The 12,090-nt window shown below is 51.9% G+C and overlaps 1 protein-coding gene across 19 annotated transcripts in view; it reads left to right on the top strand.

Annotated features, from left to right (window-relative positions):
- LOC119580860 (fasciclin-2-like) overlaps positions 1-12,090 on the top strand; it is a 160,854-nt gene that overhangs the window by 93,976 nt on the left and 54,788 nt on the right. For all 19 annotated transcript variants that reach the window (XM_037929052.1, XM_037929048.1, XM_037929043.1 and 16 more), the window contains exon 2: positions 1,927-2,005. In XM_037929052.1, the coding sequence (XP_037784980.1) occupies positions 1,960-2,005 (46 nt within the window). In that variant the 5' untranslated portion in view covers positions 1,927-1,959. The remainder of the gene's footprint in view (positions 1-1,926; positions 2,006-12,090) is intronic.

The following is a 12,090-nucleotide window of genomic DNA, read 5'->3' as shown; positions in this document are numbered from 1 at the left end:
CCTCTTTCTTTTCCTTTTTACTCTACCTCTTCCTCATCCTCCCCCCCTTCCCCTTCCCCTTCTCCTTCTCCCTCTTCTCGATCTCCTCCCCTCTCTTCCGACACCTCCCCCTCCCCCTCCCCCCTCCATTTCTTCTCATTCATCTCCTCATCCATTGCTCTCATTCTCCTCGACCTCCTCTTCCTCCTCTTTCTCCTAACTTCATCATACACTCTGTAATCACGTTAAGTGACGTCCCGGCGGTAGCTTGCATGTCTCTCTCTCTCTCTCTCTCTCTCTCTCTCTCTCTCTCCCCTCCCTCACTCCCTCCCTCACTCCTTCCCTCTCTCCCTCCCTCTCCCTCCTCTCCCTCTCTCCCCCTCTCCCTCTCTCCTCCCTCCCCCTCTCCCTCTCTCCTCTCTCTCTCTCTCTCTCTCTCTTTCTCTCCTCTCTCCTCTCTCTCCTCCCTCTTCTCTCTCCTCTCTCCTCTCTCTCTCTCTCTCTCTCTCTCTCGTTCTCCTTTCCTCTCCCTCCTTCCCCTCTCCTCCCTCCCTTCCACTCTCCTCCTCCCCACACTCTCCTTGTTATTCAGTGATTCTGCGTCTCGATCATGTAAAAACGAGAAAATTGGAGAATAATAATACCGCGCAGTTAATTGGTGAACGAAGAGGGAGGGGCGATGGAGCTGGCGGAAAAATGTTTCTATTGAGGAACCTCTTTCTTTCTCTTTTTCTCTCTTTCTCTCTTTCTCTTTCTCTTTCTTTCTTTTTTCTCTTGTCCTCTATCGGTTCTGTTTCTCTGTTTCCTTTTTCTCTCTATTTTTCCTTCTCGGTTCAGCTTGTTTCTTTTCTCTTTCTCTCGCTCTTCTCTCTTGTCTCTTTTCTCTCCTCTCTCGCTTCTGCTTTTTTTCTCTTGTCTTTTCTCCCTCTCTCTTTTTGTTCTTGCTGTTGGTCTTCTCTTTTTTTCTCAAATTTTCTTCCGTTGTATGTCTCCTCGTCCACATCTTTTTCCGTTTTCTTTTTTCTTTTTCTTTTTCCTTTTTTGTGTATATTTGCTTACTCGCCTCTTGCCTCTCTCCCTTCCCTCCTCGTGTAGATCCTCGTGAAATTTCCTGGAACACGGCGAATGGAAAACGAGAAAAGATGATAGTAGGACACCCAATCTGGTTTTCGTTTCTCTCTCTCGTTTCTCCTTCCTCCTCCTCTCTTCCTTCCTACACTTTCCTCTTGGCCTCTCCCTCTCTCCCTTCCTCCCTCTCTCCCTACCTCTCACCCTATCGCCCTCCCCGCCTCCCACCCCCTTCTCGCTCTTTCGCCCTCCTTGCCTCCCTTCCTATCTCCCCCCCCCCCCTTCCTATCTCCCTCCACCCCTTCCTATCTCCCTCACCCCTTCCTATCTCCCCTCCCCTTCTCGCCCTGTCTCCCTCCCCTCCCTGCTTCCCTCCCTACCTCCCTATCGTCCTCCCCCTGCCTCCCTCCCCCTGCCTCCCTCCCCCTCCCCCTCCCCCTCCCCCTTCTCTGTAGCCGAACTGGAAAGATAGCGAAGGACTGAGCTCGGGTTACGATAAAGGTGTTGAATATTTTTGTCCTGGTTTTGGTCTCGTATACCTTTTTCTTTCTTTCTTTTCTTTTCTTTTTTTTTTCTTTCATTTTTCCATTCTGGATTTGATTAAAAAAAAGGGATTGTGTTTCTTCTGGGCGTTGTTGGTTGTTGTTGCTGTTGTTTTCCCCTTTATGTTATGTTGTGTATTTTGGTCGACGTTTTGTTGGAAACTGACTAACGTGTTTAATGATTTGATTACGTGCGATTACGTAAGCGTTGTAGATATCTGATTATTTTTTTCTTTCCATCTTTCTTTCTATTTTTCTTTTGCGAGAATTTACGTCGTCCCTTATCAAGGTTTTATGGAACTTTGCTCATGGTTTTCCTTTTGTTCTTTTGCCACAGGTAGTTAAACAGCTGGACCAGAGCGCCTTCGCCATGACGGGACTACGCGTCGCCTTACTCGCTCTGGCGTTATTACATGGTGAGTACGATTGCCTTTTTCCTCTTTGGATGTGTCTCTGTCTCTTTTTTGCTTTCTCTTTCTAGTTCTCTCTTTCTTTCTCTCTCTCTCTTTCGCTCTCTCTCTCTCTCTCTTCTCTCCTCTCTCTCCTTCTCCTCCCTCTCCTCTCCTCTCTCTCTCTCTCTCCTCCTCTATCCCCTCCTCTCTCCTCTCCTTTTCCCTCCCCTCCTCTCCTCCCTCCCTCCTCCTCCTCCTCCTCCTCCTCCTTCTCCCTCCCTCCCTCCTTCCTCCTTCTACCTCTCCCTCCTCTTTCTTTCCCTCTTTCTTTTGTGATCATCCCTTCCCGTACCCCACCTCTCCTCACGTGCGCCGCCGAGGAAGTCTTGATTACGGCGCCGAAACTTCTTATCGAGGCAGCGTGAGCTTCTCCGGAGGGCTTGTGGGAGGAGGAAGGGAAGGGAAGGAAAAAATGGGGGAAAAAAGGAGGGGGGGGGGATATTGGGAAGAAGGAGAGGACGGGAGAGAGGGAAGAGAAGTGGGAAGTAAAGGGAAGTGGGACTGGGGATTTTTTTTTTCTTTTCTTCTTCTTTTTCTTCTTCTTCTTCTTCTTCTTTTTGAGGGTTTGAAGGAAGTTTAGTTTTTCGTCGTCCGCAAGGAATATGAAAGAAGAGAAGAAAATTAGAGGATGGAGATAGCGATTTTTTTATCATTTGGGTTTGGAGACTTGGTGGAGTGTTGGTGATGTGATGATGGAGATGTGATGGTGATGTGATGGTGGGGATGGTGAGAATGGCGGGTTTTAATTATTTATTTATTTATTTTTGTTTCCCTCTTTCTCTATTTTTTTCTATTTTATGACCCCCTCCCCCCAAAAAAAAGTGTGCTAAAATATTAGCGATTGCAAAAAGATGACGATAATATTTACGTAGATAGATAGAAAGGAAAAGAGAGAGAAAGGAAGAAAGGAAGACAAATAGATAGATAAATAGATAAAACCATCCAGAAAGAAATCGCAAATTCCGAAATAGGTTTTCTCTTTCTCTCCGTTGTCCTTTGTGGGAGGTTCCGTTTTCCATGTCCGTTTCGCCTTCCTGTCGCGGGTCGTCGGGGAGGGGGGGGGGGGGGGGGAGGGGGAGTGGACGGGGTGGGGTGGAGGTGGGGGTGGGGGTGGGGGTGCGCCTCTTGACTTGAGAAGAGAGGATTTTTTTTCTTCATTTTCTTTCTTTGTTTTGTTTTTATGTTTTTTTCTTTGTGTTATTTTTTTGTTTTTGTTTTTCTTTTTTTTCTTTTTTTTTTCTTTTTTCTTTTTCTTTCTTTTTTCTTTTTCTTTCTTTTTTCTTTCTTTTCCTTCGTTTGAGGGAAGGCAGGGCAAGAATGAGGTGATTTATCCTTATATGTATATAAAAAAAAATATTTAGTTTATCTATTTATTTAAACTCAACTGTAGTTTGCGTATCCTGCGTTTGGGCGTTTTGTGCGTGAACGGTATGGGTTGTGGGCGGACAGGAAACCCCCCCGTAATCCCTCAGCTTTAGGTCGTGGGCGGCGTAGGTTTGACGGTTGACCGAGAGTGGGATCAATACCCACGGTGTGCTTGCCCACCCGCGGAGTTCCCCCCCCCCCGTACACCCACCCACCCGCACGCACATTGACATCCACCCACAAGCCCGCCCACCCACAAGCCCGCCCACCCGCACGCACATCGCCATCCGCCCGCACGCACGCCCATGACATCCACCCACCAACCCGTCCGGACGCACATTGACATCCACCCACACGCACGCACGCACGCACACCCATTCATGTCCACCCACACGCCCGTGCTCTCGCCCATGACATCCACCCACACACCCGCACGCCCATTTTTCTGCAAATCCATCGTATGCGAGACCAGTATTTCACAATTGGAATACCGGTAATGTTGATAGCGAAGTCACGACTGATATCGATGATGATGATGATGATGATGATGATGATGATGATGATGATGAACGGAAAATGCGATGATGGGCGTGTGGGCGGATATGGTGAGCGTGATAGTGGTAATGTATGTTCGTAAATAAGGGCGAATGAGGTGGGGGAGAGTGAGGGCGAAAAGGGAGAAAGGGGGAGAGGGAAAGAGAGGGGCAGAATGGAAGGAAGAAGAGAGGGGGAAAGGGAGGGAGGGAGAAGGGAGGGAAGAGAGGAGGAGGAGGGAAAGAGAGGGGAGAGGGAGGGAGGGAAGAAAGGAGTAGGAGGGAAAGAGGGAGGGTGAGGGAAAGGGAAACGGAGGGTATGAAGAGAGAGAGAGAGAGAGAGAGAGAGAGAGAGAGAGAGAGAGAGAGAGAGGGAAGAGAGAGGGGAAGAGAGGGAGGAGGAGAGGGGAATGGAATAGGAAAATAAACGACTTGAAACAAAGAAAGAAGAAAAAGAGAAAAGGAGAGAGGAAAATTGAGAGAGAGAGAGAGAAAGAAGAGCTTGCGAACACGTGGATCTGACTTGGAGTGTCGTTTAACGTGCCATGAGGGTGGGGGGGGGGGGGTTGCGTAGGTGGGCATTAGTGACCTTGTTTGTACTGCCGCAGTGAAAAATGGGGGGGGGGAGTCTTAAGGAGGGGGTTCGTGGGTGGGCACTTAAGGGGGGGGGTTAGGGGAGGGATGTAGGGGGATAAATGAGATATGAGATGGGAGGAAGAAGAGGGAAAGAGAGAAGAGACGGAGGGGTGATCTGGAAAACGAAGAGAGTAAAAGAGAGCGAGAGAAAGAGAAAACGATAGATGTTGTGTGGGAGGAGGAGGAGGAGGAGGAGGTGGTGGTGGTGGTGGTGGTGGTGGTGGTGGTGGTGGTGGTCAGCAACCCGGACCCCAAACCGAACAAACTCGAGGATTCCAATCGCGAAGGAAATAAATAAGGAGGGAACGAAGAAGGGGAAGAAGGAGGAGAGGAAAAGAGAGGAGAGGAGAGGAAGGGCATGAAGGAATAGGAAGGCAAGGGAGAAGAGTGTAGAAGGTGGAAGGAGGGTGAGAGTTAGGAGGAGAAATCGGGAAGGAGAAAGAGAAAGACAGATAGAGAAAGAGAGACATGTATGGGAGGATTAAGAAAAGGAGAGAAAAAAAGAAATAGATGAAAGAAAAAAATAGGCGGTGGCGTGTCCCCTTACGTGAAATTTCCGGCCGGTGATCACGCGGTTAACCGAAGGATTCGTCGGAATTATCTTTAATTTCGCCCCTCCCCCTTCCCCTCCCCCCCGCCGTGCGCCATTGCGGTATCAGGCCGCAGCCGACGCGACGGAGAGGCGGCTGACAGTTCATTGGGGGTGGGGGGGGGGGAGAGACAGGTATGGATAAGGGAGGTAATTAGTTCGAATTCCCACGGTGGCATGTGGAGAGGCGAGACAGGTGGTCGCAGATGGTACGAATGTGCACAGCGGTTAATCTGTGTCTGTGTGCGCGTCTGTTTCGTGTCTGTCTGTGTGTGCGTCTGTCTCGTGTCTGTCTGTCTGTGTGTTTGTGGGTGTGCGTGACTGTACGTGGAACGTGGGCGTGGAGATGTGTGCGCGAGGATTCCCGGTTAAAGGAATTGCTATTGGCGTGGATTTGATTGCGTGGTAATGAGGTTAGTGTGTCTGGTTGATTAGCTTTGATTTCGTTGTGATCGGGTTAATTTGATCACATGGACTGGATCTGGGGATTCCTTTTTCGTCTGTTTATTTTTCTTTCTTCCTTCCTTTCTTCCTTCCTTCCTTCCTTCCTTCCTTCCTTCCTTCCTTTTTCATCTAGTGTTCTTTTTTTCTTTCTTTCTTTTCCGCTTTCTTCCTTTCTTTTCCGCTTTCTTCCTATTTTGTCTAGTGTTTTCTATTTTCTTTCTTACCTTCTTCTTTCCTTCCTTTTTCGTCTTTTTTCTTCCGTTTCTCATTTTCTGAGAAGCAAAGATTTTTTTTACACAAACTTTCTTGCGTTGTCCCCTGCAGAATGATCTTTATATTAGTTCCTCTCTCTCTCACTCTTTCTCTCTCGCACTTTCTCTCTCTCACTCTTTCTCCCTCTCACTCTTTCTCCCTCTCACTCTTTCTCCCTCCCTCTCTCTCTCTCTCTCTCTCTCTCTCTCTCTCTCTCTCTCTCTCTCTCTCTCTCTCTCTCTCTCTCTCTCTTTCCTTCTTTCTTTTTTCAGTTCCGTTTTTCCTTCGACTTGTGTCCGTTTCCACTGTTCCCCCTTTTTTATTTACTTCTCTCGATCCCCCTCTGCCCGCCATTTTTATTTCCTCCTCTTATTTTTTTTTTTAAGTTCATTATTCATCTTGTTTTCATTTTACCTCTTTCCCTTTATTTTTGTTTATCATTTTATTTTATTTTCTTCTCTTTCCTCCCCCTATCGGTGTGGAAAGGCGTTGCCATCCGACCCACCCATACCCCCCCCCTCCCCTCCCCTCCCCCCCCCCCCCCCCTCCCCCCCTCCCCCCCCCATGCCCCTTGCCCCCGATTGTGAATTCGTTTCGCAAAGATATCGCGTTTCCCCCTGACCCTGGCAAGCGATCGCCTTCTCACGCTGCTCGCTGATAGGGAGTGGGGAGGGGAGGGGAAGGGGGGAGGGGAGGGGAGGGGGGAGTGGAAGTAGGTGGTAGGTGAGTGGATAGGGGAAGGGGTAAGGGGAGGACAGGGGAAACGGAAAGGGACAGTGGAAGGGGTGTAGGGAAAATGAAAGGAGGAGGAGGGGCAGGGGCAATTAAGGGGGGAAGGAGAAGGAGAGGATAAGGGGGAAAGGGGGAGGGATTTGGGGTTAGGTTTAACGAAAGGGAAGGGGAAGGAGAGAGGTTAGGGTTAAGAGTAAAGGAAAGGTAAGGAAGTAATGAGGAGGAGGAGGAGGAGAAGAAGAAGAAGAAGAAGAAGAAGAAGAAGAAGAAGAAGAAGAAGAAGAAGAAGAAGAAGACGGAGAAGAAGAAGAAGAAGAAGAAGACGGAGAAGAAGAAGACGGAGAAGAAGAAGAAGACGGAGAAGGAGAAGGGGGAGGGAGAGATGAAGGATAGAGAAAGGTGAAGGAAAAGGGGAGGGAAATTTTTAGGTTAGCGGTAGGGCAAGGACAAGGTGGGAGAGGGGGGAGGGGGGAGCGAGATAGGGGAAAGGAGGTAATGGAGAAGAGGGTGGAATGGGGGAGAAGTGTAAAGGGAGGACAAGAAGGAGAGGGGAGAGGAAGGGAAGGGGTGGATAAAGGGGAAGGAGGAAGGACATGTCAGAAGTCGGAGTAGGAATCACGTCGCGCGATATGCTTCTAGTCAGTTCCCCCCTCCCCCCATTCCACCCAGCTCCCCTCCCCCCCTACCCATTCTCCCCCTTCCCACCTCCCCACGTAATCTGGGCGCGCTGTGTTCGGATTTTCTTTTCTTTTCTCTTTTCTTTTTTCATATGCAAGGGCGTTTTTCCTTTCTGTTTTGATTGTTTCCATTCGTTTCTCATTTATCTTATTGACTTGTTTATTGTTGTTGTTTTTTTAACGCGACGGTGTATCTCCATTTCTTTTTACTGTTTGTTTTTGTTATAGGGTTTACATGTTGCTTCTTCTTCTCGTATCTGTTTCTACTTCACTTCACTTTCCGCCTCTGTCTTATCTTCTCTTCTTTCTCCTCTCTCTCTCTCTCTCTCTCTCTCTCTCTCTCTCTCTCTCTCTCTCTCTCTCTCTCACCTCCTCTCCCTCCTCTCCTCTCCTCCTCTCTCTCTCTCTCTCTCTCTCTCTCTCTCTCTCTCTCTCTCTCTCTCTCTCTCTCTCTCTCTCTCTCTCTCTCTCTCTCTCTCTCTCTCTCTCTCTCTCTCTCTCTCTCTCTCCTCTCTCTCTCTCTCTCGGGAACGAGAAAGAGAGACAGCCGTCACAGGAGACAATAAAGCGAAGATTACCTGCTGGTTAACCTGCTGATTGGCCTGCTGCTCAGTCCCGAGATGATGAAAGAGAAGACGAAAAGGAGAATGAGAAGAAGAGAAATTAGAAGTAGTAGAACTGGAAGAAGAAGAAGGAGAAGAAGAGGAGGAGGAGGAAGTAGAAATACTAGTAGTAGAAGCACAGGAATTAGGAGGAGGAGAAGGAGAAGGAGAATTAGGACGCTGCGTTGATAAGACGTCGTCGGAGGGGGTTGGGTAAGCTGGATTCTGGGAACAAAGATGTATTGCGTCGGTGTTTACGTCTTGTCAGTCAGCCGACGGGGGAAAGGTCGCGTTAGGAGGAAGTGAGAGAGAGAGGAAGAGGGAAGGAGGGAGGGGTAGAGAGGAAGAGGAGAGAGGAAGAGGAGAGAGAGAGAGAGAGAGAGAGAGAGAGAGAGAGAGAGAGAGAGAGAGAGAGAGAGAGAGAGAGAGAGAGAGAGAGAGAGAGAGAGAGAGAGAGAGAAGAAAAGAGATGAAAGGAAAAGAAAGGGGACAGAAGGGAGAAAGAGAGAAAAGAGAGATGGGAAAAGGAGGGGGAGGGGATAAGGGAAAGCAACCCAGATTATTTTGAAATGAAGTTGTACCGCACTGAATACTTTCCTTCTCAGCCTTGGCTTGCACAGGGATTCGAAGTCGAAAAAGCGCCCTGATTAAATGGCAGAGACGCTGCTGCAGCTGCCGTCGCTCTACAAAGGGATATGAATGAGAGAGGGAGGGAGAGAGAGAGAGAGAGAGAGAGAGAGAGAGAGAGAGAGAGAGAGAGAGAGAGAGAGAGAGAGAGAGAGAGAGAGAAAGGGGAGGGGAGGGGAGGGGAGGGGAGGGGAGAGGGGGAGAGAGTGAGAGCGTGTGCGCGTGAACGTGTGCGTATGAGTGTGAATGTGAGCGTGTTCGTGTGCTTGAGAGTGTGTGTATGTGTTTGTTTGTTTGTGTTTGTGTTTGTGTTTGTGCATCTCGCCTGAGAAGATCAGGCGAGATGAGTTGAGATGATGATGCTATGACAAACGGGAAGGGAGATAATGACGTGAGGGGGTCGGAGCTGAGGAGATGATGCTAGGTGAGGCTTGACAGTGCTTGAGAAAGGTCGAGGAGGGGGGGGGGGAGGGAAGGGTTGGAGGAGGAGGAGGAGGAGGGAAGGAGGGGAGGGAGAAGAGGAGGAGAAGGGAAGGAGGGGAGGGAGAAGAGGAGGAGGGGGGGGGGGATTAGAAGGAGGAGCGTGGGTGTCACAGCGCAGCCAATTTATCACACGTCGCGGATGACGGATGGGTCGGGAGCAGCGCGCCCTCGGAACGGCTCTTGGTGGCACCAGGGTTGAAGGAGGAGGGGGGGGCGTGGCACGGCTGTCCTTTCCCTCGCTTTCTCGCTTTGTCTTCGCGTCACTCATTATCTCCTTTTCATTCTCTCACTTTTTCTCGTTTATCTCTTTCTGTTTCTCTTGCTCTTTGTCTCTCTCTCACTCATTCTCTCGTTTGCCCTCTCACGCCCTTCCCCTCCATTGCCCTCTGCTCCCACCTTTCCTTCTCCAATCCATCCGTCTTACTTCCCTCATTCGCTCAGGCTGATTGTCAGCCCCCCCCCCTTCCCCCTTTCTCCTCGCCTCCGTTCCTTCATCTTGCTTTTTCCCTTTTCTCTTTCGTCTTTCCTCTCCTTCCCATTTTGACCTCGAGCTTCCCTTTCATCCTCTCTCCTCTCCATCTTTTGCTCTCTCTCCCCTCTTTCGCCTTCTCTACCCTCAATCTGTCATCTTCCCTCCTTCCTCATTCTCTCCTCTTCTTCTCTTATCATCTCTCTCCTCCTTTCTTCCTCTCTCTCCTTCTTTCGTCTTCTCTCCCCTCCCTCCTCCGTCCTTATTCCCCTTCCCTTTTTCGTCCACTTCTCCCCCTTTCGCCCCCCCCACCCTTTTCGTCCCTTCTCCCTCTTTCGTCCTCTTCTCCCTCTTTCGTCCTCTTCTCCCTCTTTCGTCCTCTTCTCCCTCTTTCGTCCTCTTCTCCCTCTTTCGTCCTCACTCCCCTCCCCCTCTCGTCCTTATTCTCCTCCATCTTACGCCTCTGTCGTCTCTCCTCGCGTCCGATAATTAGAGTTTGGCAAGGCTCATTGGACGCGGGGGCCGAGGGGGGAGGGGGGGTTGGCTCAGAGGGAGAAAGGAGGGGGGGGGAGAGGAGTGGAGAAGAGAGGGAGGGGTTGGCTCAGAGGGAGAGAGGAGGGGGGGAGGGAGGGAGTGGAGAAGAGAGGGAGGGGTTGGCTCAGAGGGAGAGAGGAGGGGGAGGGAGGGAGTGGAGAAGAGAGGGAGGGGTTGGCTCAGAGGGAGAGAGGGGGGAGGGAGGTAGTTGGGCTAAGAGGGAGGGGTGGCTCACATGAGAGAGGCGGGGGAGCGATGGGAGTGGAAGAAGGGAGGGTTGGCTCAAGGAGGAGGAGGGGTGTAGGGGGGCGGTCGGAGAGGAGGGAGGGTTGGTCAAAGGAAAAGGAGGGGGGCGATGAGGCGAGTGGGTAGAGCGGGGTTGCCTCAAACGTGCTAGGAGGGGGGCGGAGGGTTGTGTTCAAAGTGAGAGGCATGGGGGGGAGGGAGGGTAGTGGGAATTGGACGGGTTGGCTCAATAGGGAGCAGAGGAGGGGGGTCGATGCGAGGTTTGGTTCTCCCATGGGCTTCTCAACGGAGGGGGGGTGAGGGAGCTCCGGAGAAGAGAGGTAGGGGTGCTCATGTATGGAGCAGAGGGGGGAGTGGATGCGGGTGGAGAATGACGTGGGAGGGGTGGCTCTCTTAAGGCTAGAGGCTGGGGCACGGGGGCGGTGCACAAGGGGGGTTGGCCCTCAACAGGGAGTAAGGAGGGGGGACGGGGGCAGTTGGAGAAGAGAGGGAGGTTGGCTCAAAGGAGAAAGGAGGGGGGTGGAGTAGGCGTTGGCCTTCAGGCCTCCGTGTTCGCCTTCCGTCTGGGGGGGGGCTGTAGGGCGGGTCGTTCAGGGGATTGGGGTGGAGACGCATGTGGAGAAGAGGTGGACTCGCGGTTTGCCTCATACTGGCCTTCGTACCGAGTTCTTAGGGGCTGGAGGGAGCGCCCTGTTTCAGGTACGATGTGCGCTTGGGGGGCCGTGGATCGCCTTGGCAGAAGATCGAGGCGGGGGTCCGCTCAAACCTTGGCGCAGTATGCGATTGGGGGAGGGGGGTCGTTCAAACGGCGAGATGCGGGGGTGCCGCAGGGTGGAGAATCCCCGAGCTGGGTGGCTCGGGTCGGACGGGTGGGATAGAGTGGGAAGCTTGGCGCAGGGGAGGGAGAGGAGGGGAGGGGGTTGGCTCAAAGGGAGAGAGGAGGGGGGAGGGAGGGAGGGAATGGAGAAGAGAGGGAGGGGTTGGCTCAGAGGGAGAGAGGAGGGGGGGAGGGAGGGAGTGGGAAGGGAGGGAGTGGGTGCGAGGGGAGAGGAGGGGAGGAGGGAGGGGTGGCAGAGAGGGAGGGGTGGGCAAAGGGAGAGGAGGGAGGGGGGAGGGGTTGGGAGGGAGAAGAGGGGAGGGGTTGGCTCAGAAAGGAGGGTGGCAGAGAAGGAGGAGGGAGGGGGGGGGAGGAGAGGGGGGGTGGAGAAGAGAGGAGGGGGGGAAGGGAGAGAGGAGAGGAGGGGGGGGTGGGAAGAGAGGGAAGGGGGTAGGGAGGAGGAGAGAGGGGAGGGGGGGAGGGAGAGAGGAGGGGGGTGGCTCAAGAGGGATGGAGAAGGGAGGGTGGCTCGAGGGAGAGGAGAGGGGAGAGAGAGAAACTAATAAGGTAGGGGAGAGGTTGGTGTGTGGGGAGGGGGTAAGGGGGGGGGAAGGTTGAGGGTGTTTGTTTCTCGAAGACGATTGATGGATACGTCGGTGGATAATGTATCGATGGAGCGATTCTCGGTCACAGGCCCCAGAGGGATGAGTCAGTCGTTGCGTTGAGTGAGAGAGAGATTTGTGTGTGTGTGTGTGTTTTGCATTGTATTGCGTTTGAAAACGTTCTTTGCTTGTCAACATCGAAATAGTTCATGGGCCATTTCCCTCCCCCCCCCTTTTACCTTTTAATAACACCCACCTAACCCCCAAATGACTCCCTCTCCCTTCCCTCTCTCTCCCTTCCCTCTTCCACCCCTTCACACTCTCCCGTTCCCCCCTTCTCTCACCCTCTGCTTTTCCACTCTCCTCACCCTCTCCCTTCCCCAACCTCCTCATCCTCTCCCTTCCCCAACCTCCTCATCCTCTCCCTTCCCCACCTTCCTC

Source organism: Penaeus monodon, chromosome 14 (genome assembly GCF_015228065.2).
Source record: "Penaeus monodon isolate SGIC_2016 chromosome 14, NSTDA_Pmon_1, whole genome shotgun sequence".
Taxonomy (NCBI): Eukaryota; Metazoa; Arthropoda; class Malacostraca; order Decapoda; family Penaeidae; genus Penaeus; species Penaeus monodon.
This window is presented reverse-complemented; position numbering and strand designations above follow the sequence as displayed.